This window comes from Primulina huaijiensis, chromosome 2 (assembly GCF_012295235.1).
Source record: "Primulina huaijiensis isolate GDHJ02 chromosome 2, ASM1229523v2, whole genome shotgun sequence".
In the NCBI taxonomy this organism is placed as follows: domain Eukaryota; kingdom Viridiplantae; phylum Streptophyta; class Magnoliopsida; order Lamiales; family Gesneriaceae; genus Primulina; species Primulina huaijiensis.
Window position 1 is genome coordinate 28,562,768 of NC_133307.1, and position 26,226 is coordinate 28,588,993.

At 32.6% G+C, this 26,226-nt stretch overlaps 1 protein-coding gene, 1 long non-coding RNA gene and 1 pseudogene across 11 annotated transcripts in view; 2 read left to right on the top strand and 1 right to left on the bottom strand.

Annotated features, from left to right (window-relative positions):
• The window catches only part of LOC140971334 (uncharacterized), a 16,213-nt gene extending 4,286 nt beyond the window's left edge, over nucleotides 1-11,927 (top strand). Inside the window, exons 1-9 of one of the 10 annotated variants that reach the window (XM_073433554.1) lie at nucleotides 7,024-7,391; nucleotides 8,836-8,956; nucleotides 9,364-9,447; nucleotides 9,568-9,670; nucleotides 10,036-10,144; nucleotides 10,230-10,284; nucleotides 10,385-10,500; nucleotides 10,586-10,764; nucleotides 10,839-11,927. In XM_073433554.1, the coding sequence (XP_073289655.1) occupies nucleotides 7,360-7,391; nucleotides 8,836-8,956; nucleotides 9,364-9,447; nucleotides 9,568-9,670; nucleotides 10,036-10,144; nucleotides 10,230-10,284; nucleotides 10,385-10,500; nucleotides 10,586-10,764; nucleotides 10,839-11,185 (1,146 nt within the window). In that variant the 5' untranslated portion in view covers nucleotides 7,024-7,359 and the 3' untranslated portion in view covers nucleotides 11,186-11,927. The other 9 variants (XM_073433556.1, XM_073433555.1, XM_073433549.1 and 6 more) reach the window with 9 other exon arrangements.
• A 2,834-nt stretch (nucleotides 11,928-14,761) lies between these two features.
• On the bottom strand, nucleotides 14,762-17,407 carry LOC140971335 (probable flavin-containing monooxygenase 1; annotated as a pseudogene).
• A 3,985-nt stretch (nucleotides 17,408-21,392) lies between these two features.
• Nucleotides 21,393-24,479, top strand: LOC140971336 (uncharacterized). Its single transcript, XR_012174298.1, has 3 exons — nucleotides 21,393-21,632; nucleotides 22,914-22,972; nucleotides 24,086-24,479. It is a non-coding gene; the product is annotated as an uncharacterized lncRNA (long non-coding RNA).
• Nucleotides 24,480-26,226: the final 1,747 nt, after the last annotated feature.

Here is a 26,226-nt window from a genome sequence, read left to right on the forward strand (position 1 = left end):
ACACACACACACACACACACACACACACACACACACACACACACACACACACATATATATATACACAAACACATATATTCCTACATCTAATATGTCGTTTTACATTTATATATAATTCGTATATATAACCTAATTGCCTATAATTTTTTGTTTCGGTAATGCTTACTTCTCTGTTTCTTAGATTTAGCATCTCTAAATTTTCTCACACTGATAAAGCCACCTCGATAATGATTTAACATCTCAGACTTCATATTATCTCCTATATTATTTTACCCACAAAATACAACTGTTTTATTTTGTTTTATATCAACATAATTGTAATGCATTAAAATAAAAACTCATACAATTAAATATATACAAATATAAACGCATATTTATCGGTTTTAAAATACTAGTAAATTTTAACATTTATTACATGAAAACTTGGGTAAACACCTCAAATATTTGAGGTGCCTACAACTAGTACAAATATAAAGCAAGCATCTTAAAAAATTTAGTGGAAAGCGACCGTGTCACCCAATTTCTTTTGCCCCGGCCCGCTATTGGCCATAACCAGTGTTCCTTAATATCAAATCAGTTTCAGTTGATTGTGGATCCAATGAATACTATTGCTTTAATTTTTTTTGTTACATGAGATCAACAGTGTCGTGTATCAGGACTAATGATGATCATTCGATCTACAATGTGTAACATTCCCATCAAATTAATGTTTTAGTTTAAGTTTTATAATAGAAAGATGTCCCAATTTTTTAATTTTAAAAAAAAATTGAGAAACTTTGATTCCGTTATGTTTGTCATTTCTCCATTTTTATAATATTTTTTACCCAACATAAGTTTATGTAATTTATATTTTATTTACGCGTGGGCGATTTCAGATCATCGAGTGAACAAGCGAAGGAAGAGCCGAAGAAATTAAAATGGTTAAAAATAAAGTGGAAATCAAGTGAAGAGGAGGAATGTGCAGTTTGTTTGGAGCAAGTTAAGGGGGAGGGAGAGAGCATAATGCATTTGCCTTGTGTTCATAAGTTTCACACCGAGTGTTTGGTCCCATGGTTGGAGACCAATGCAAATTGCCCTTGCTGTAGAATGGAAATTCATTAATAATAAAGTTCCATTAATATAATTCGAGATATCTTAAATTTTTAAGATAAATTTATATGTCGAATTGATCTATAAGAAAATCATATAGAGAAGGAATTAATTTAAAAAATTGAAATAAAATAACGATAATGTCGTTTTAGATGAAAAAATAAGACGAAATAATATTTTAAAGAACCATGTGAAAGAACTTATTTATTTATCTATCGTATATAATAGCAAAACGGGACACGGATTGGGTAAGTTTAATATATTGATTTCATTTGTTTTTTTTAATGAATAACATATTTTTAATTTTCAAAATTAATGAGTTTATTTATATTTTTTATATAAAAAATAAAGATTATTATTTTTCAAATATTTGAATTTATGCTATTTATTATAGGAGAGAGATTTCTTGATAAGTACACAAAACAAAATTTACGTATCATGATATTAGGTGGCAGATTTATTTTTATGATCATATCCTACTTATGTTATATGATTTTATTATGCACTAGTTATATTTGAATATTTTTGTTGAGCTTGGATGATAAATCTAAAAATATGTTTTGAACGATGACGAGCAATGGGAGTAGTCGAGGTTTATATAAGACCTTCTACTTTCAAAATATAATTATAAAAAATAGTGAGAGACTATAATGTAATTTTGATATATAAATTAAAAAATAAAAGAATAAAAAATGACTTCAATAAGAATTGAAGCTATAACCTAAATCCCAAGAAACAACGATTCTATCCGCTGAACTACATATAACTTAAATTAAAATTTTAACATTTTATTAATATATATAATTTTTAAAACAGATCATGACATCAAAGTTAGTCACTCTAAGTGTCTCAAACTTAATAAAATAGTATAGATTTTGCGAGATGTCATGATATTTTTTTTCTTTTTAGATTAATTTAATTATATATTATATACTATTAAAAAATCTTAATAACAATATCAATTTATGTTATCATGAATAATCAATCAACCCCAACCTTGAAGTTTGAACACAGTAAGGAAATATCATAAATAAAAGGAAATATAAAATGGGCCATATCGGCTGGCTATATTGCGAATATGGGCTATTTATAACGCTGGAAAGAATCCTAATATCTCCACCAGCGGGTTACCGATTTCGGAGTCTAATGCACCTTCAATGTTTGATCGAGCCTGAGAATTTACGAAATTCTTGGAAATTGGAACCAGAGAAAATGTGGTCACACGAAAAGATGTGGCCTTTGGGGGGTTTCGAGTGGGCGGAGCTTCCGGAAGATCTGAAAGTTGAGATTTTGTGTCGGTTGCAGAGCAAGGCTCTTATGAGGCTTAAGTGCGTCTCAAAATCTTGGTACTTTTTGATTTCCTATGCTTGCGCTCCTATGATATCTTCTCTTTCCCGTTCTGCCACTTTTTGTGGCTTCTTCTATACCCATAAAATCGTTAGGCTTGGCCGGCATTTTCTTGATTTTTTGTCCGCGGAAGAGTATTCCGGTGAATTCTACCCCCGATATCTACCTGAATTGTCCGGACTTTGGAAATCTCGTAGAGCGTTTCTGCCTTTTGAGGACACGCCATCGGCCATTCAAAGTTACTGCAACGGGCTTTTTATTTTGGTCCGCTCCGGCTCAAATCCCACCGAGTATATTGTCTGCAATCCAACCACCTGTGAGTACATTGAACTTCCCATCAACCCCCATCACATAGGTGATGATAATGATCCCCATGTTGCCTCTTTAGCTTTTGATCCCAGTGATTCTACTATGTCCTTTAAGGTTGTTCGAAGGGCAGCCGATGTGTCACTCTCACATCCTATAAAGCTGGACCTTTTCACATCCGACTCAGGTAATTGGGCCACCCGTGTTCTAGTTCTTGACCACGTGCTTCATGGGTTCAATTGGATCGATCATTCTGTTTACGTGAATGGGCTTTTGTACGTGATATCTCTGGCCAAGTATTTACTTGGCTTTAATCTCCGTTTCACAACCAAAACAGATATTACTCATCTGGCCATTGAGTTGCCTCATAAAGAAAAATTCGATGATTGTGGATCATTTGGGACATCCAGAGGGTGTGTGGTTTATTCCAATAATGACAAGTCTAAAATACTAGTCTGGCGGTTAGAACACGGTGTTCACTGGATTCTCCAGCACATAGTGAGCATCGATGAGATGGTGTCTCAACACCCGCGACATAGGTGGTTGCGGTGGCTCCACAACATGGGAGAGATTGAAGTTTACGGCTTTCATCCCAAGTCAGAAGTAATATTCGTAGGAACACCTCGCCTAGTGCTCCAATATAGTCCGAATACCAAGCAGCTTAAAATTTTCCGTCAGTTCCGACGCGGACGGGAAATCGTGTGTGGTCAATACAAAATGTACCCTTCCTCGTGCTGCCCTGTTATTCTGAATGGTGTTCTCTCTTCATCCAGTAAGTTCTCCTAGTTTCTCCTTTACAACTTTGTGTGAGCCATGACATATTTCTGAATTCATGATTGATGAGGTTTTCATTTGTTGCAATGGTTCTAAGCCTACGTTTTGTGTGGTATTTCTTGCAAACTGCTACAAGATAAATATAACATGTCATAATTGAGTTTGAACAAAAGGACGTGCTGATATTGTGTCCAACGTTGTTACATCATTTGAACTCCCGGGCCTTTCTAATCGGTGCGATTATGTAAGGCGAAAGATGCATCTCTGTCTTCAAATTAAACGTCTTTACCAAAGCTTTGGAAACCACAGTCTCACTGCTGTCGCTGCCAACGATCACATTGCACACTTGACTTCAAATAGTGCATCGGGTTTGGAATATTTAATGTCATTGAGATTATCTTTCTTCTTCAGGGCTACCAAGAGGAATTGAACAATACATGCTACTTCTTCCCATCCCGTTCAAACATGACACCCTTGTAGATATCTTCACCAAGCTCTTGCTTCTCTAGTCCTTGTCACCACCATCTTCTACATGACTAATATACCTTCTATTTGGACAACTATTCAGTAGATAACCTGGTTGGTTGCTACCATTCTTCTAGAGTTATATGTTCATAAGGGTCAGTATTGACTAGTTGTGGTTGCTGATTTTGACCTTGAGTATTAAGTCGAACACGGGCTGAAGTTTCAATCCGATTTGGCTTTGACTTTTGGGTTGAATGGGCATTTTACCATAATACCATGTGAAATCTATGTTCATTGAAATGGGGTTACTTGAAAACAACTTCATACTTAATATATAGTTTTATGAATATGCTCTGATTATATCAAGGCTTAAATTAAAATCGAGGACATTTGTTTATTAGAAGGACGAGACAGATTAAGGCACATAGATATCATAGAGGCTAAGCAGAAGGCAAGGCAAGGCAAGTCAATCAGATAGTTCGAACCTAAATATGTGAAAACATTTCATTAAAATGCAATCCAGCGTGCACTTACAAAATATTATGCAAAAACAAGTTGTCATTAATTTATAAATTAAAATAAATCGCTATCACCTTGCAGTTCTTTTTGGATTCTGTGTGCCAAAACTTATTGCGCGTTTGATAGGTGCCTTGAAGGTTGAAAGTACACTAATACTGGGGCTTCATGGTTAAGGTTGGGGTTTCATGGTTAAGGTGTTGCACTACATCTAGGGATTGCGGTTTGATTTGTGTGGAGGCGCAAGTACTTGGCCTCGCTAAGACTTGAGGCTGGACTCTGGTCTTGCTTTTTAATAACTATGATTTGGGTTTAGAAACTTGATACCCAATTATTGAGAAAGTAGCATGTGTTTTTACAAGGACGTCTTGGTTTGTTCTGGTTAAGATTTGATCCATGGGTCAGCATCTTCCTGCAATTTGCTCAAAATTTTAAAATCCCACTTTGCATCTGTATCAGAAAGAATTTTATTGTGTAGGTAACGGGGCTCGTTCATCTCGTTTCCAAGCGTTCAAGTTTCGTAATAGGTATGTGTGCCTGCAGCTATGACTTTTGTTTTACATTTTGACTGTTGATTGTATCTCATGGCATATGCATTTGCGTATATATTCTCAGGCTCTTACCATGATGAAAGGCATGAGATTGCGAATGTGCTGGAAGATGCAAGGTTGAGGATAACACAAGGGAGAAAGATCAGTAGTGTCAAGGATTTCATTTAGTTATTGTCTAGTTTTGTTTAAGTTTATCACCTGTTGCCACGATTATGCTATTTATTTTGTGCAATTTTTTTGCTTATCTTATTTGGGCTTAATCTTTTGGTTCAAATTATATTAGACTTTGAATGTATTGAAGGATTGGATTTGTGGGAGTATTTCAAATAAAAGATTTGAAATGCATGGATTTCGAATGACCAAGTTAGATAGTGGACTAAAAAATACTAGTCCTATGAGGCAATTAGAATGCCAAGAGTTCTTATGTAAATATGATACTAATGAAATACTAGTCTTAAGGTAATTAGGATACTAGAATTATGTTAATTGAATACTAATAAAAGATCAATGCTAATGCACTTAAACAACTAAAACTTTCCAGAAAATAATAAATAGAAAGCTAAAACATTAATTTTTTTCTGCATCAATCTCCTCATCTTGAAGAAGACTTGTCCTCGAGTTGCAATGGTGAAAAGAAATTGGAGATGTTCATGTAACTTGGAAGATCAATTTTATAGGCACTGTCACCATTCTTCTCGAGAATTTGGTAAGAACTAATTTTCTTGTCTTTGAGATTACTGTAAGTACCGATTGGAAGTCTGTTATTGCGTATATGGACGACTGCCAAATCTCCCTCACTAAATTTCTTCTCGTGTCTATACTTGTCTGCTGGTGATACCGAGTATTAACCTCGTCGAGATTTTCTTCAAATCATCATGGATCCGCTGAATATTCTCCACAAATTCCTCTACATGACAGACGAAGGAAGATGAATCAAATCCATTATATGCTCTTGAGCACTAGCCCAGAGGCTAAGCGTAAGGCAAGGCGCACAATTCGATAGATAGAATCTAAATACGTTAAACATTTCATTATATGCAGCGGAGTATATACTTGCAAACTATTATGCAAAAACAAATTGTCATTAATTTATAAATGAAATTCACTATTATCTTGCATTTCCTTTTGGATCCATACAGTTAATGTCCGAGGCTTGACTTAGCCTTGCTGAGATTTGAGGCTAGACGCTGTCTTGTGTGTTTAATAATTATGATATGATTTGGGATGCTTGAGAAAGCTGCCCTTATTTAGATTTGATCCATGGGTTAGCATGCACGTGCGATTTGCACAAAAAAATAGTGAAATTCCCTTCGCATCTTGTCAGAATGAATTTGATTGTGTAGGTACAGGGACTTTTTGATTGTGTAGGTACAGGGACTTGTCCATCCTGTTTCCAATTGTTCAAGTTTCATGGTAGGTATGTGTGCCGCACTATGATGTTCTGTCTGTTGATTGTTTATCATGGCCCATTCCTTTTGCTTATATATTTTCTGCCGCTGATCACGATGAAGGCCATGATTTTGTGAAGGTGCTGGATGATGTTGAGGATGAGGACGAGGATGACGCAAAGGAAAAAGATTAGTAGAGCTTAGGATTTTATGAGTTGTCGTCTAGTTATATATCTTTTAAGTTATGATAATGCTATTTATTTTGTATAGGATTTTTTCTTTCTTGAGGAATTTATGTTTGAAACTTGTTAATTTATTGAAAGTTTTGATTCTACATTTTCTCATTCCCATATTCTATTGTAGAATACCAATAATTAGAAGTCTGCATTAGATGTTTTATAGGGAAAAAAATAATTGATTTGTGAATTCATTTCGAAGACTGGCAGTCACTGTGAAGAGTCCTTTGAGCAATGCAATGCTACCCTTGTACAAACCAGTTGGGCTCTGTGGCTACTGCAGAAATTTGATGGTCTTTTACATTTTACAAGAGATCGGACTTGCACTGTTAAGATTTTATTGAAATGAAATAAATTTATTTTAACTTTTATATGGAAATAATTGTGTGTGAATGTGCCTTTTGCATTAGAATTTATTTGCAAAGTTGAGCCCAGATCAGCATACTATCAAGTATTTGGGGACGAGTGGGTGGGTTTAGCAGACTACCAACCACCCACAAACGACTATCAAAGATTTGTGCCAAATGCAGATGTCTTAACTTCAACTCCGGTCCTTGGACTTTCGACTTTCGCTAAGGCATTTATTCTTGAATCTGACGCTTCCAAGGTGCCCAATTCAAGTTCCAGATCGATAGCACGCACCAGAGGCATATTTTTAGCAAAAAATTGAGCAAAGGGCATCCGCATATGTCCACCAGAACTTCAAATATTTCTATAAGGTATTATTGGTTTCTTTTGTACAAAGGACGATATTTTTTATCCAGCAAATCACCTTTGAAAATCATGGGCTGAGGCAATCTATGCCAAACTACCAAGTATTCAACAGAAAGGCCTTGTGGGTTACTCTAACCTACTTAAATGCCCAAGAAAATTTGTGAGGATATCGCTATGATGAAGCCCATTAGAATTCTCAACCGGAGCAGTATTTACGTCAGATTTAACGATTTAAATGAGCCAAAAAAATTAAAAAAAAAATTCAAACAAGCCCGTTAGAATGCGCAGAAAGAAATACCTTAAAATTCCATTTCAACCTTGACGCATCCATAACATTTATTTTACTAAATAATAAAAAATGACAATTTTTTCGATAAATTCAAGAGTAACCTATACAAAAAATAAAAATCTACAGTACATGCAAGAAATAGCACTATATATTAAAATTGAGAGAATATTTTATATCTAGAAAATTAGTGTTTCGTTTAATTTAGTCTAATTACCTAAACGAAAAAATTTAATTCATCCTCAGTATTTTATAAAATAATAATAATTATAAAATAAGTTTATTTCCACTCAGCCCATTGATATAGCCCGGCCCACCAACTATGCGCGGGGAACACTTCTCCTTCTCCGTTACTATCGTACACTGAGCAGTTTACAGTCCACAGTACTGTGCTCATTCCACGCTTTTCCCAGCTTCGTCTACTCTCCCTCTCCTTCGTACAGCAGAATTTTGGACATGGAAAGATACAGCACGTTAATCCATGGTTTAAACTCGATGTAAGTACGTTTACTCATGAAATTATTTTAAATTTTGTCGTTTGATTTCTCACATTGTCAGGATAGAAACTTTTTTATCGCTAATTATTGTTGTTCTCATTTAATTTCTGCTGGTATTTCAGATAAATTTTGACTGTATATTTTTCACATGATGTACGTGACTAGTTCAAAGGTTGATTTTGCATGTTCTCAGTTAGTTGTTTTGTAAAGTCCTCGGTATTCATCACTCCGACTAATGTTCAAAAGAGAAAAGTGGATTTATGCATTAAACTATGTTTCATTTTAGTAAACATAATCTCATGATTCAACCAGAATCTGTAGCGTGTGGATTAATTAATGGCATTGAGGAGCTCATCGATTATAGCTTAAATATGTATTTTTAGGTGTGATTGTTAATGATGTTCCAGGTTGAGTAATTTATCTTGAATTAATGTATTCCTGGAAGAAAACACACTCCATCATTCAGACACTAATTCCTTGCTTTTGATGTATCTTATTTTGAGTGCTTCAGGATCACAGATTATAGAGATGCTGTGACTGTTCAATTGGGATTCCCGATTGTGATATCTGTGGACCTTGACTACATATTCAATTCTTCACTTTTTTTCAGGACATCGATGGTGTAGAGGACATTCTTCCCAATTTGATTATTTTTTTGTTTCACAGACTTGTAGCGGGGAGTCCTCTCCCATGTTCTCTTTTGGTGACCTGCACTCTTACAAATATTGACCTGCAGCTGGAACCAAGCAATGGAGCTGATGGATTACTTCCATTTCTACATGAAGAGGTCTAGTTTATGCATTACATCACCACTCTCTTTAAGTGTGTGTAGCAATATTAGGATTTTTATTTGGTTAATCCATGGAGGCAGAGATGATATGAGATGCTGCAGCTAATGCATGAAAGGAATTAAGCCAATACCTTAGAACACGAAATCATTTTAGGAGCTATGGATCGAGAAATGTTGCAGTAGCCTACTGTATATTTCCTTTAGAATCTAATTAATAGGATGGCATAGGGCTTGAGCTAATATCAGCTCATCATTTTTTTCATCTGTGAAACCTCCCCTTCGCCTTCACTTATCTTCTTTCTTCCCTTTGGCATCAATAGTTGCTGTCTATAGTTCAAGTTGTTGCAACTATTTGTGTTGTTTTGTCATACAATTATTCTTGTTAAGTTTATACATCAACGCAGCTGAAAGATGATCTTGAAGAGGGAAAGATAGGCAGAATCTTGGGCATTGTTAAATGTTACTTCACGGATAGTTCTTCCAAAAATGTGAGTTTTTTTGGTTTGTGTATTTAATTCTGTGTACCAAGTTACCAACAATCCATTCATGAACCGAGCTTTTCCTTTATGATGTCTTTCTAATACACAAAAATGCCTTTATATTTGCAGTCTTATGACGATGAAAGTGGATCTGCTCCGTCGAGCATTAGAAGCCAAGCCTTTTCTTTATCTTCATACTTCCAGTCCATGTATGAAGTATTGAACAAAATCGGTAAGCTTTTTGTCTTGGATAGATAAATCCTTTGTTGAAAGTACGGGTTTCAAATGATATTGATGTTAGGTACAATTGAAATCAATCATGATTAAAACAATACTGTATCATAAACCAACAACAAAATGAATTCTAATCATGTCAAATTATATTCTGACGCCTCCTTTGCAGCTATCAGTACACTTTTTAATATATATGTGTGGAAACAAATACAGCACACACATCAAAATGTAGCAGATGCCATATATAACGTTTATTTATATGAATCTGCATGTTGGGCTCTATTGTTTTTCTTTTAATATATCCGTGCCTTCTTGACGTAGTTGCTCAAGACTTCCACTGAATTGATCTTTTTGTTGTTACAGGAAAAGGTGGATATGGTCGTGTCTTTGAATGTAGACACAAACTCGACGGGATGACATACGCAGTGAAAAAGATTCCATTCAATGAAGATAATGAAGATCAGGTCATCCAGTAAGTTTTTCTCTTTCTTTCCATGTGAAATTTTTAAGCATTGTTGGCTGGCCTTGGATTTTGTTTTGAAATATAAAATGACCAGGGAGGTCAAGATAATGGCGCAATTGCATCATCCAAACATTGTTCGTTATCATCAGGTAATTTGCAATTTTGTTAAGCAACTCGCTATCCTGACATATGGCAATTATAAAATATTGATACCTAAACCTTATTTTTTTATTATTATTCTTTTTACAGTCTTGGATTGAGGAAGGTTATGACCTATCTAGTGCCGATGATGAGTCATGTAGCACAGATAATTCTAATCCACCAACCAAGACACTCTATGTGGCAATGGAGTTTTGCCATGGGGGGTAAAATAAAAATTTATTTGCTTTCTTATGTAGCAAATAATATTTGTTTCGAATCATCCCTGATAAACTGCTAATTGATCTGAAGGACATTGGAAGGCATAATAAAAAACCCACTGGATATGGGTACGATTGAGAAGTATTTTACGCAGATGGCCAAAGGTTTGGGACACATCCACGAAAAGGGCATAATCCATAGAGACTTGTCTAAGCAAAATGTAATGCTGGACTCAAATGGGGACATCAAAATAGGAGATTTCGGATTTGGTAAGTTTGATCTTATAATGTTATTTACTCTCTTTTAGTTTTAAAATTTAATTTTTTGCGATTATTTCCATCAGCCATGCTCTTTGATAGGGGAGCAGACGGTAGTTCAATGACGAGTACATCCGGACCAGTAGGAAATGTATCCTACCGTTCTCCAGAAATGACAAGATCTCCTACGTTTATAAATGATAAGACAGATATCTTCTCGCTCGGATTGATGATGTTTGAGATGGTTCATCACATGACGACTCAATCCGAAAGAGCGCGTAAGTTTGATCAAATAAGAAATGGCTCGTTAGATTGGAGCACTATAAATCTGAGATCCTACGATTTTATCATCGAGCTACTGGAAATCAATCCATGCAAGCGTAGTTCCGCGAAAGAAGTTTTGGATTTAGTTGGGGATTTGAGAGAATTTTAATTTTTCATTAATGTAAACATACTGTTGGATTCTTGTTATGTCCCGTATTCTTTTATTTTTTTTTAACTTTGTGCATTCTTGCTTCGTCCTCTTCATCGTTTTCTATCAATATTTTGAGAATTGTGATTGTGATTTGTCCTCTTTGAAAATTATCAGAAGTAAAAGGCATCGTGCTCTTTGATCCTTGTATGTTTTCTAGGATTCAAGGATTGTGGTTCATCTAACTTTTCTGTGTTTTGACAATTGTGTTCGTTCTCTTTCAAAATTATCATGCGTGGTAGACTTCCCTCGACGTTTTCCGGTTTGGGTTGCTGGTGTTTTCCCCCTCCTTTGGCAGCTTCTTTTGCCATGTTTCTTTGTTTACTTTTTTCGCTCGTTTTGTTTTCTTTATTTAAGTTTTCTTTCCAAGGGATTCTTTCAGATCCTTCTGTGCATATGAATCTCGCGATGTTGTCCGAGCTTGTGTTATTCCTTCATCCTGTGCTGTGTTATATTCCATTCTTTTTTTTTTTTTTTGGGTGGTGTATGCATACGTTTATTTGTTTTATTCTTCGCTTTTCTTGCAATTCTGAATCCTAGAGCATCTTCTCACATGTGTTGCCTCCTCTTTTGGTGTCCCCCTTTTTTTATTGTATTGCCAAGAAGTTATAGTTTGAACCTCATACTGTATCGGTCGTCTGCCTTTCATTGTTTGTTCGAAGTTTTTCTAAACTTTTATATCATATACGGTTATTTTAGCTTTTAGTTATTTATAATGGAGTTCAAATTAAATCATGTACATTGCGTTAGTTGTTATGTTTAGATATAGAAACTGATTTGATTTATTATCTGTTGCAAATGATTTTTCAAAATATTTTCTTTCAATTATTAAATGTTTACAACTCCACAACTAGTCAAAGAGTAAGAAAGAGCTCCGAGAATTAAAAACTTGATGTCACGATTCGATTGAAATGAGAAAAGAGTTCCCATTGTTTTTAAAAATTATTTTAGAAATACATCATTTTTAAAATTTATTTTCAAGTTTGGCTATTAGGGTGAGCATTAAAATCGAGTAAACTGAATTTACCAATCAAACGGAATTATTTCGAAAATTCGATTAATGCGAAATTTTTTAAGGATTTTAATTGTGTCTGGCATTTGGCTTTTTTTCTTTAATGAAGTACTGAAATTTCTCTTATTTTTTTGCCCAATAAGAAAGAAAACATCGAATGGATCTCTTTTCATTCTCTTGCCAAGTTGCAGTCTATGCATTGTGTTTATCTACGAATTTTTTTTATTTCTTATTTTTTTCCTACATATTCGGTTAATCAAATAACCAATTTTAATTCAATCATTTCACTTTGATTGGAAAAAGTTCGGATAATTAGGTTTTAAACTAATTAATTCGTAACCTAATACTCCTCCTTTGTTGTCATCAAATAGTAAGATATTAAATTTTAATATATAACTCTTTATTTTATCTATTATTTTTCGCACACAACATATCCACTTTAAATGATGTTTAGAAATTCATATTCAAAAAGAATAATATAAAATCGGGGCTGAATCAACATCTGTTACTATATAGAAATGACCCCTTTAAAAAACCAAATTTTTGGTTAAATTATTTTTATATTTCAAATTTGCCCTTTTCATTTCATTCCAAAATTGCAAGTATAATCCTTATTTTTATTTAATTTACAATTTGTTTGGTGCAGATTCTATATACACGGAAGTGCTGCGTTGCGTGTGGATTGATGGGATAAGATGATAAATTATTTTTTATTAATTAATAAATATCATATAAATAAATAAATATATGGAGTATAATATTTTAATTTTACTTTCAACAATTTATGGATAAGTAATTAATACTTTAATTGAAGTGAGATTAGCCAAACATTTGATAACTTTAAATTCCATCAAAGCCAATAAAACGTAATTCGTGTAAACTTTGGCTTATTCTTAGGATTTTATGTTTGTTAACAATTGTTTAGGAAGTTTTTATTTTATCAATTAGAGATTGAGCTATTAATCAATTAAGCTCAAACCTCGGTTCAATACATGGAAAATTAATGAATTTGAATTTGTTTCACCTGTCTTAAAATTTTATGGAAAAATGTTAATTTTAGTCTTGTATGTATAAGGGTGTAACATTTCTATAATGTAAATTTTGTTAAATCAATTATAATCATGCAACTATGTTATGACGATCAATTTTAGTCATAATCAAATTGATAGTATCATTGTTCACGTAATTAAAAAAATTAATATTGATTTGGTCATTTAATTACATGATTTTGATTAAAATAATTAAAATTGTTCGTTAGAATATAGTTACATGGCTATGATTAATTCAACTATAATTAATTAAAAAAAGGATATATAACTAAAAATTACACATCTCTACATAACTAAAATTGATATTTTACCTAATTCTAATTCGAGCTCTTATCTTTTTGGTTCAAAGTCTGTTGTTGAGTTCTATTTAACAAGGTTGGAAATGTGACTTTGAGTTTGCAAATTTATTTTAAATAAATGGGGTGTTAAAACATTCAAATCGTTCCAATTCGAAATTCATGTATCGAGTCCACGCTCAAATTCCGTCAACAGTGCAGACAGTTATATTATATATATGTAGTATGGAGAAATATCTTACTTATACTCTAAAAAAAGATAAAGATATTCAAACGCTTTTTTAAATGTAAAAATGTTTTTATAGAGTTGTTCAGATACATATTTACTCTTAAAAAATGTTTAAAATTTTATATAAAAATTTTATAATTTTTTTTACAAAAAAATTTGATAAGTACTTGTCCAAACAGAAACGTGACTCCTGATTTAATGTTAAAATCACTCAAAAAGTAACTTTTAGCATTATTAGGGACATTCTTTTATGCTACATAATGTGAAACTGATATCTTATAGATTAGCAGAGGGAGTCCCGGTGGTCGCAAGCTTCCCCCTAAATTTTTTTAATTATTTTTTCTTACAAATTTGTATAAAAAATAAATAAATTATTCTAAAAACCTTAAAAAATAACTAAATAAATTTCGACATCAAAATTTTCTGAAATTTAAAATTTATTATATATTATTTGTTATATTAACATTTTAATAAGAACATGATTTTTAATTAAAATATACTCATATTATTTTAATATAAAAAGCATCTTATTTTAAGCAAAGCTACTTTTTATAAAAATTCTGTGATTGATGTGATTAGTTTAAAGTTATATTAAGAATCATATTTTCACTAATTGTTGCTTGTAAAACAAATTAATGTCAAGTTGGAAAAATTATTTTAAAATTTTTAAATCGGGTTTTGAGAATGAAACGTGGTGGCACACAGTTTGTAGAGAAAAAATAACTCCTTTTAGAATTTCTGTATCTAAATATTAATGAATAATTGCTAAGAGCTATTATATTCTCTAAAAATGTATGTGTGACTCAAATATTATTTTTGTATTTAAACTATTGAGGGCGATTAAGTTTAAAGAAAATTCAGTAGTATTTTATTATTTTCGTATTTTATTAAAAAATAAAATAACCAATCTTTTTTAAATAAACTCAAATATATTCTTTAGAAAACTCAACAAAATAAAAATTATTGTTCACACGAGCATGATTATTGCTACATAAATAATATATCGTCAATAGTCACGACTTCGTATATTTTGATCAATGATAGATATTGAATTGATCGTTTGATCATACAATATCTGATAAAACAAATATTTTGGGGTGATAGGAGAAATTTAGTAATTAGGATCTAATCCTTTAAAATCTGCAATTCCATAAGATTCAAACAAATCTTTGAAGAACCCTTTCTTTCTTCTTGGATTGCACCCAATATCTTTGCAGAGTTGATCATTGTACCAAATCTGAGTGCTGGCAATACAAGCTCTTCTGTACGTATTGTTGCTGGCATACTTCTTCATGTGATTCTCCCACATTTTGATGTCGTTTTCCATTTGTTTCACACTTGGAAATTGAAACTTTTGATCAAGAAAGAATGAGAGCCATTGACATCTCATCTCGAATGTGTAGAGGTTCGAGATCGATTCGGAGTAGCCCACTACTGCTAGTTGAGGGATTCTTGGATGGATCATTTGTCTGCATTAAACCAACATAGTCTAGGAGTCGATAAATCATAAAATGAAATACAATTGTCCCTGCCAAACCATAAGGGAACGTGAAGCTTCTATTTCGGGGGCATAGGCCTCGTGTTCTCTGAGCCACGTTGGCCGAACTAATCCAGAGTTGAGCAGAGACGACCTTATTATAGTCGGAAGCTTTCCCAGTATATATTTATTTATTCACAAGAGTGGAACTTGACATGCTGCTTAAGGGGAATCAAGTTCCTTGACACTCGGGGTATTAGTAATACCCATTGATGATTGTAGCTATACTTAGTGACAGAGTATCAAGTATGTGTAGTGTGTTGAAACAAAGTATTAGTGACAAAGATGCTTAAATAATTTCAACAAAGAGAACCCAACCGCTTGAAACGAACACAGAGCTTTCAATTTCAGAAGTATTTTCCACGTAAAATCATGTGGCTTTGATTAATATATACTTGTCCAAAGAAAGTTATTCAATGACATTAAGTTCAACAGTCTAAGATAAGCAACATTACCTATACAGAGGAACTGAAGAGGTTGGAGTTCCTGCAATGATATTAGCGAAATTTGGAGAGGCAAAGATATTCTTGAGCTTTTGATCTCCTCTATAGCCCGTGGCAAAAATCACGATATCCGCTTTCAAGGGATTGACCTCTCCATCGACTAGCAAACCTTCTTTGCAGAAGCTAAAACGTTTCGATTTCTTCAAAACGATGCTCCCTTCTTCAACTTCATCAAAGAACTTATCCGGCAGGAAAAATATCGTACAAGAAGTTATGTCATCAACAAAACTACACTTGGGTATCATCCCGTATTTTTTCAAGGGAAGTTTCCATCTAAGGTAGCTCTCAACAAACTTCGACAAGCCCCATCGCTACACGGTAAAAAAGCACATAAATTATGAATATTGAAATCCATTGATCACCAGCACAAGTTTCATTGGTCGAAGGATTACCAAAGGTGTAAGTAGAAATGCTAAGATGTTTTGAAAGAACCCTTCCCCAGGTTTATGAATCATTAGCTCCGAGAACCGGTTGAAAAACAAATAACCGAAGTCAACTCCCCATGGTTCCGCATCAGGAAGCATCCAATGAATGGTTCTCTGGATCAATGTGCACGGTTTCTCGATCCCTGATCACCGAGTATCGATTAAAATTCAATCATTTACGCATTAGATGGACGAAACAGATCGAATTTTCGTACCATTTTCCTGAGCACATTCGAAGGCAATGTCGACTGCTGATTTCCCAGAACCTAGCTATGACCACGATGTTCTTTCCTTTAATGAAATTTGCAGCACTTGCATTGTCCATGGCTGAGTAATCCATCGAGTGGATTACTTTCCCTGAGAACACATCCGGGCCGTGGCCTTCGGGGAATTCCGGGATGTCCGCTAATCCACTGAATCTTCCAATACACAGTATCACAAACTCAGCCTCATACACCTGCCAACACAGCTTGTTTAATATCACAAATTCAGCCCGCTGTTTATCACTAATCTTGATTATCTCCACAACAATAACATCAAATTGCGCAGAATCCAGAACGATTACCTTCGTCGAATCCTCCTTCGTGTGATGAACTTTCAAGTTCCATTTCCCTTTGGATCCAAAAGCTTTCCCATCTCCACCCCACGATTCGTAAGACTGAATCTCATCTTCAGACTCCCCCACGTAGTCAATACTAACCACTTCACTGTTGAATTTCACATATTGCAACAGATGGAAATGTTGGGCATAAGATTGAATGTACTCCAGAAGCTGGGAGTTGTGGGGGAACATTTCTTTGACAGAATCCGGCCATGGGAAATCGGAAAACTGGTAGTATGGTTTCGCAATCTGAAGTTTGGTGGACTCGATGGTTTGCGTCCAGAGCCCACCAACTTGATCTTTCGCTTCAAAAACAATGGGTTTGAAGCCTTTAGATACTGCGCATTTGCATGCAAGAAGGCCACCGAGTCCTGCTCCAATTATTGCCACCCTTTTCTCCATTGATGAAATCTTGTGAAAAATTTCTTCTTATGCGGCTATCATAAAAGCTAAAGATTTTCCACCTAAGAACTTGATTGGCTTGAGAAATTTCTATAGTATATTTCTTGTCTCGTTTGATCTATCTGCCGCAGAATTCGGTGAGACCACTTATGACAATCTAAGATAACAAGAATTTTATCTATTTTTCTCATTATTTTTTTTAATGTACAAAAATTTAAAAAATAATAAAATTAACTAATTAAAGAACAACACGTTGACACAAATAAAATTTTAGATTAATCAAAGCAGTTATATGATTCAAATAAAATACTTAAAAAAATCATCAAATGAGGACTTTAAAAATAAATGGTTAATATTAAGTATAAATAGTTGAAAATGAATGACCGATTCGAATTTAAAAATATGATCTTGATTTGTTAAAATAACATTGGCTGACGTATTATTATATAATATTTACTGATTTGAAATAGAATTGATTACAAATGTAATTGAATTTGAAAAATTGCATGTCCTAAAGAACTTGACCTCGTGCATACATGTCGAATGTTAGGTCTAGTGCTCCACTTTAAAAAGATATATTAATTAAATAAAAATATAGGTGACTCATCATATAAATTTTTTGATGTTTTTATTTGAAAATAAATTAGTAATGAGACAACGAAATTCAACAAGAAACGATTTGCTGGACCAACTAGATTGTTTGATGTTACATATATCAGATTTGTCCTACTCTACTTTTCTAGATGTGATTATTTATAAAAGAAAATTCAAAAGCAAAAAAAAAAAAAGAAAAAAAAGAAGCATTTAAGACCAATTAATTTTAAAATTAGTACATATTATGGTTGAATCTAGACAGGTTTGATTTTCGAAGATTGTAGAGTCTTAGCGTTGGAAATATGATATTGTATTTTTACTTTTGTTCATAAATCAACGAATAATGCGGTTCATGCTTTGGTTAAATCGATTGGTTCTATGACTGATTGAAAAGATATGACTATACACTCGTCTTCGTTAATTTCTGAAGTTATTTTTAATGAATTTCTATTTTGATTTAAAAAAAAAAAAGAACTTAGTATATATTAGAAACTTACTAGTGTTTGAAACTTCATATTATTAATAGTTTCTCCCTCTTGCAATTACATTTCACTTCTCTTGGTAGCTAGGTAGGTAGCTAGCTAGCTCTTGTTGCTGGATCTTCTGTTTCTTTTGATAAAATGTATATTCCAAATTATTTTAATTGAATCAAATAAACTCTACTCTGCTGGAATATTGTTCATTTTGGATATATTCTCGGGTTATGGATAACAAGCGATCTATTGTTCGCACCAAACGACTCTAATGCCTGTTTGTAAGTGGAGAGAAAATCTCGATACATAAAAGGCTTGTTATTGAAATGGCTTTACATAGAACATTTGATATTACACTATTTTTCTTGTGGTTTCTATGGGTGATAATGGATCCAAACACTAACAAAAAATTGTCTGCCTTTTCACCAGGCCCGTATAGCCTAGTTAAATATAGGCTAGAACAAGATCTGGCCCGAAAATATTGTGAATAAGAAAAAATTTAATATACAAAATCAAAAATAAAAAAAGAGAAGAGTTTCTTTTAATTATTCAAAATTAAAATAAAATAAGAAAATATTCATATATAAAAATATTAAAATTTGAAGCATAATTAATTAAAAAGTAATATTGTTTATGTGAGATCCGAGGTCGAAGAGGACACGGTGTGCCATGAGGTTTGCACGAACAATTGATGATTTCTAGCAGGTTTCTAAGTGAAGGGAATATGAATGAACCAATCTCACACTGGGATGAGAAGAATTCCAAAACTGTTAAGGTATGAGACTTTGCAGTTGGTGAGGGATTAAAAGATTTGATAGATATTACTCATATCAAGAATGCACGTTTTTTTCCGGTGCTCATCACATAAGAATTCTAAAGTTAAACGTGCTTGACTTGGGACAATTCTGGGATGGTTGACCCTCTGTGAAGTTTTCTAGGATCCGTGAGAGAGATAACATAAGCACACTGGAAATATTCGATTTGGTACAGTGATGACATTCATCAAATCTGAGACGTTACAGTTTTGATATTTATAAACTACACAAATATATACGCAGAATTTTGAAATTCGAGAAAATAATTTTATTATTTCTTAATAACCTTGACCATGTTAGTAGGGCTCCAAAAATTAGTCTCGTCCAAAAATCAGTCTTGTATAAGAGCCCAACTTGAAAATTCGAAGCGATTAAAAAAGTTATTTGAGTTCGAGTTCAGCTGTACTTAAAACTTTGAATTCATACTTATTCCGTTTGTGCATACTTAATCATTAATAATAATTATGTGAAGATAAAACCTTCGCTTGTTAGGTAATTTAATTTTGAAATTTATCTATAAAGAATTATTATATAAATTTAACTTAAACTTGTAAGTGACAAGGACATCATATTATCTAATAAAATAATTAGAGCTAGAACTCGACTTGAAAATATATACTTACTAACATGTTCGAGCTGGTCTAGAGTTCGATAATTTTGAATGAAAACTAAATGGAATTTGAGTCGATTCATTTACACTGAAAGGTATCAAATTTGTACTTTTTAATTATTATTTTTAAAAAAGTTTCAAATATAACTGCTAATCCGATGCATGAATTTGGATAGAACCGACAATTCAGAGTATGGGGGTGGGCCGAGGTTCAGATTGGTGGGCTGAAGCACATCCTTCACATTCAATCTCCCAACCACTGCTTCAGATATTCTCTCTCATTTTTAGGAAATTTGTATCACCCTCTCTGAACATGTGGAGCAGATGGCCCCAAATCAATCGGGTCTGGGATCGAATTATGCAAGAAACTAGATATGATTTATTTGTGTGGTAGCAAATACAATTTGTACACTGTTCATGAAAAGGCAACAAAAGAGAAACCAATTATTTATCCAGCTTCAATAAGTTGGATTTCACTGTCTGATTATTCCAGAAATGAATTGAAGCCTTCTTTCGAGGACAATTTGTTTTGTTGCGACTGCAGGACACTACATCCATTACTAAATTCAATTTCTTTTTTCATGTTTTAATTCTTTTGTACGTACTAAGATTGATCTAGGGACCATTGGCAAACTCACATATATATATATATTTTTTATTAAATGAAAAAACATATATATTGGCAAACTCACATATATATTAAATGAACCTGAATGGTGAAATCCACGACTGGTTTCATCTCACTTGCCCTTGCCATTTTTGCAACTAATTAAGTAGCCATTGCGTTTCATAGTTTATTTAGGTCTAGGCTATTTTATTATATATATAGGGTGACAATAAAATCTTGCTAAATATATTTTAACAAACTAATTTATTGGGGTGCACTGATGGTTGATCAATCCAAGTACAGTCTTTGGGCGGCTCATATACAATTTAAAACATTAGAGTTGTATCATTACTGTTAGCTACAATTTTTGATAAATTAATCATATAAAATATGTCATAAATTAATATATTTTATTATACTAAATTGTATTCTAAACCCAAGAACACATGAGTTCAATAATTAAACATACTAAAGGGAAGATTACTTTTTTGCTACATTATTTTTGTCTATTTTGATTTTGTTTTATAAGTTTTCAAATTTTACTTTGTTATGTTAAATTTCAATTTTTTTTTGACTTTCAATCATGTTTTTTCGGAGTGTTGACGTGACATTAGAAAATAATAACTGATTTGTTGTCACGTCATCAATTTGACCAAAATATTCAAAATTAAAAGGTAATATATCAAAATAAAATTTAAAAACTCACCGGAACAAAACCAAAAATTTGACAAGTTAAAACTGAAAACATGAAATATTTCTCAACTTCCAGTGAAAAGTAAAAACCATCATTCTAAACATATTCCAACTAAATAAAATGTAACGTATACGTCCGATACTGATATTCAGAGTCGTGTCCCGATCATGTCAATGTTTTTTGGGGTAAATTTCGAATGACCATGTCCGCATCCTACGTATGATATCGTGTGTTGCAAATTTTTACAGTGTCAATTATAATAAAAACAAAAAGACATAATTTACAACATCAATTTCAAGAACAGAGATGGGGCCTCATTGTATTAAATGGCATTCACCAACTTTGATGAACAGACACAGGACATTTAAATTCCTTTAAAGCCAGCAGAAAACCAGTGCAAAAATCTTCATTTGAATTCCCAATCTGTTCATTATTTTTGTCTATCAAATTACTGTTGTTCTTCTGTCTGAAAACATATAGATTATACTACAATTCTTACTATGAGGTCGTTGCTGCTGACATTTTTGCTCTTTTCGACATGTTTAATCTCTGAAGCACCAGGTATGTCGAAACAATAATTTATAGATATTTAATACATTTTTTTATGTTTATGTAATAATAAAAATTTTGGAATGTCTTTAAGTTGATAATAAATGTCCCATTATTTGTTATTTAATGCTGCTATAATTAAATGCAAGCATGGTTCTTGGGAAGAGAAAAGGAAACTAAGAATCCATAAGAATTTAAGCACCTTTTATCATTTGAAAACATTATTTTCTCTCTTCTCAACATATCTTTTCTGTATGTGAAAGTAAACTTTGAGAGATTTTCAGATATTTTTCATTTCATCTGTGCTTTAATAAATTTGTTTAATACTCGACAATGAGCATAAATCCATACATCTCTGAGTTAGGCATATGGCTGTGAATTTGTCGGTTTCTCATTTCATCAGAATTCTTGTCATTTTTTGAGTTCCGGGGGTGCATTTTTGAAGTTCTATCAGAGAAAAAAGAAGAAATGGAAAGATGAGGTTTTTTTTAGGAAAAAAAAATTAAACAACGAGTTTGAAATAACTATTTATATATTCTTTGTTTGTTGGTGTATGTGAGTGTGGTGGCGAGATGTTTTAATGTAGAAAATATTATAGTTTTGGTTAAGTAATTTATACCTTTTTCATTTTTTCGTTATGTCATCTTCCAATTTACATTCTTTTTCACTAATTTCCACTTTTTTCCATTTTAACCATTTTCATCTTAATGCTGATATAGCGTGGTTGGAAAATGATGAAATGAGACGTATATTAATGACATGTCTGATGTCACTTTGGTAGAAAAAAATTAAAATTAGAAAAAAGAAAACAAGGTAACAGACTAAAACAGTGAATTAAATGATAACAAGATCAAAAAACATTAAAAGGTGCCAATTATATTGCAAAAAAAAAAAATGTAATTTTCCTTTTTTATGTGGGTAGTGTAACATTTTTGAAGCCAAAATGGTGGAATAACTGGAAATGATAGAATCATTCCCATTCACAACGTAACTCATAAGGGTGAAAAATGGAGAAATTGCCAAAATATACATAGAACTTAGTCGAAACACCTCCAATCGTGCGTCATTTTGACATCTAACACCATGACTGTGTATCATATTATGAAATATAATTAACGATTACAAATTATATGATGTATCGGGCATGCCCGGACGATCGCGGTTGCTAACCTTTTATTTAACTAAAAATAAGTGAAATGTCTGCTCATTAATTTTCTGCAGTTTTAAAGGGGGAAAAGATCAATGTCCTTGGCAGATTTTCATAATTCCCTTATTCAACTCTTGTTTTTGCAGAAAGGGAAACTAGAAAACTCATGATGACCCATAATGTTAGCACGACCACAACTGCTAAGGTTTGTTCCTCACAATAAATATGGCTCCAACATTTAATAAACTTTGAAAAGTAAGAAAAATAAAAATATTACTTACTAAGTCTCAAATTCAAAGACGTACTATATTTTTTTTCCATTCGTCTCAAATATATAGTCCAATATCTATGTTTACTATTACTTGTTCTATTCTTTTATAGATTTATTTACATCTATTCGTTAAACACTTTACTCCAAAAAAAATTTGTTTTTTATAAAAACACTTATTAAATAATGAGATAAAATCGAAAATTATTTTGTGAAATCTACTTTTTTAATAAATTTTTTAATGTGTTTGAAAACACATATAGACCTGTATATAATAGTCGGAGAAAGTTTTATTCTACCTCATGTTTTTTAGAGACTTTGTGTCTTACCCATTCATTTTTTTCCACTTTTCACCTTACTATAAATGAATTTTAACTCGCCCAAGTGAATTTAGTCCTTGGGCTTACTTTTGAGTATACTGTATACCTCCAGGCTTTCAGTTATTAGATGTTTCTTTACCCAAATAATTTTGTCTGATGAATTTGCCGTGGAAAGGAAACATATTACTTTAAACTATTGTTCTATATTTATGTTGTCTGAACCTGGGGGTCTAAAAACATCAAAACTTCGACCCCAACCCGAAAACAGCAATATTATGCTTCTTTCTGATATTTCCTAAAAATTCATGTGGAGAAAATTAATTGGGAATGTAGAACATATAATAAATATTTGGATATGTTTTGGAAAGGAATTAAACATCTTTTGTTATAGATTTAATGATATGTCAAAGTAAGTTGGATCAATCATGAGTTCTTAAATATGGCTATCTCAACATTACAATTACAATATATTGAGTAAAATATAATAGAATTATTTTCGGAAATGACGAGACTTGAATATAAAATAATGACCGTATTGTGAAAGTGTGTTAAAACTATACTTTTAAACAATAAATATTATTAAATTCAGTACATTTTTTAATATCTTCCTGAAATGATAATATTCCAGAACAAAAGTTAATAAGCAATTAAACATTGCCTGCTGTTCTTAGATAAGTAAGTGCAGGTAATTATATGTTCTCCTCATTATATAGCTGTAACTAATATACAGAATTTCAAGAACCAAGCAAATAAATCCCCTAATCCCAATACGGATACCGATTCACCAAGAAAATTGAAAGGGAGCGAAGAAGACGGGCATCTGTTCGTGAAATCGTCATCAATATCCGAGCGACGACATTCTTCCACAGGTACCAATGATCAGGAGAAGCTAGACATAGTTGAAATGGATTATACTCTCGCAAGAAGAAAACCTCATATCCACAACTAATATTTTCAACAAGTTGAGTTTTCGAATGCACATAATATATAATGATTTTAGTTCATCATAATTTGCATGCTTAGTACTACTACTTGATGACTGATTATTAATAGTTGGAATTCAAGTCTGTAAATTAAATGAGTGAGTTCGAATGAAGAAAACAAGTTAATTGTTGGAGGAAAAATTATGTATTTATTACATATTTTGTTTATTTGTGGAATAATCACTACTGTTTATCGGAATATAAGATCGTCTAACTACGTACATTCGAATATGGATATTGCTGTTTGATCACAAATTATAATCTCTAATCATTATCGTACAAAATCAATAGATGAAATTCTTTACTTTTATGGACTAGAATTAATTTTTTCCAATAAAAAAATATTTATAGAAAACTAAGCATGCAAATTATGATATGTGGACTGTTTACATTACATATAATTAAGATGAAATCAGTATTATGAAGTTTCCTTTCTGTTAATCAATATCTGTTCCATTTCTCTATCGCAACATTCAATTTGGCTTATATATATTCTCAAACTAAAATACTAATATAACAATATACTATACAATCTCCTAAAACTCAGAATTTTTTTCTTGAAAATACAACAAAAGCTACGGGCTTGTAAAAGGAGATGTCTAAGGTTCGAAATGCTTATGTACATGTGAAGGAAATGTAAACCAAAAGAAAGATAATCATGAAAATAAATACAAATATATATCATTGTGACGAGTATAACAATATCATGAAATCCTAAGAAACTATGTGAATGGCGCAACAATCATTCAATCAAGAGATTAGCTACATATTGGCATGCACCTCCATTAATAGACACTGTTTGTATTCGTGAAAGGGCAATCCTTTGTCAATGACTCGTTGCTCATCTGGCATCAATGTCATAGATTTGAGATGAAGTATCGGGATCGGAGGCTCAATTGTAATAAACATCTCCTCCATCTCAAGAAAACAGGTAACATACTTTGTATGGAAAAAAGAGAGCTCAAAATGCAAGGGATACAATTAAGTGAAACATTATACAAGGACTCATCCTGTGATAAAAATGACCATGAACGATGAAGGAGGTAGATTATTAATCGATTAATTTATAAATCATATCTGCAAGCATGAAGTGCTGCTTAATTAGTTAAAAATGATTAGATTATGCGGTGACTCAACATAATGTATAAAGTAATGATATAAATAACAGAAACATAGTTTATGCTACTAGTAATCATTGACCATGATCATTTCTGAAAAATAGAGACAACATACGATAAATTAATACATTTGGACATATGAGAATTAAATGTTTCTGCGAAGGTAAAATACAAGATATCTTACCTCTTTGTCTCATGTCCGCTCTCAAAATAGATTAAATACTACCCATCTTCATCTCCTTGATAGATACCTTATATGTTTAATACTTAGATCTTAAGAAATTACATAGTTTAAAGATAGAGACTTTGATAAAATATTATCAAAAGTTTAAGCCGCAGGTGCCACGCTTGAGCCGTCGTCATCGTCATCGTCGTCGCCCTCGATATCTCGGTATATTTTAAAATAAACCTCGTACTCATCTTCTTTGACAAATAATTTCTCACACCTTTGTTTCTTGCCACTTGTGTACACCATCTTGACTCAACACAAGAACAATAGTGAACTCTGATTTTTTTCTAAAAAAATCGAAGAATTAAACAAATAATGATCTTATAAGGTGGCTTCGAGTCTACTAGGGTTTGAGGAGTTCTCCCAACCTATTTATAGTATCAATAACCAAACTTTTTCGGCCCTTTTACCAAGGACGTAATTCTTTCGTATTGTAACGTCCTTTTTTACTTTCTAGCTTTTGGACCCGTCCCTACAACGAGGCCATGATGGCATTGTAAATGAAAGGTTGCGTGTGCCCGTCTAACAGAGACGTGCTCAA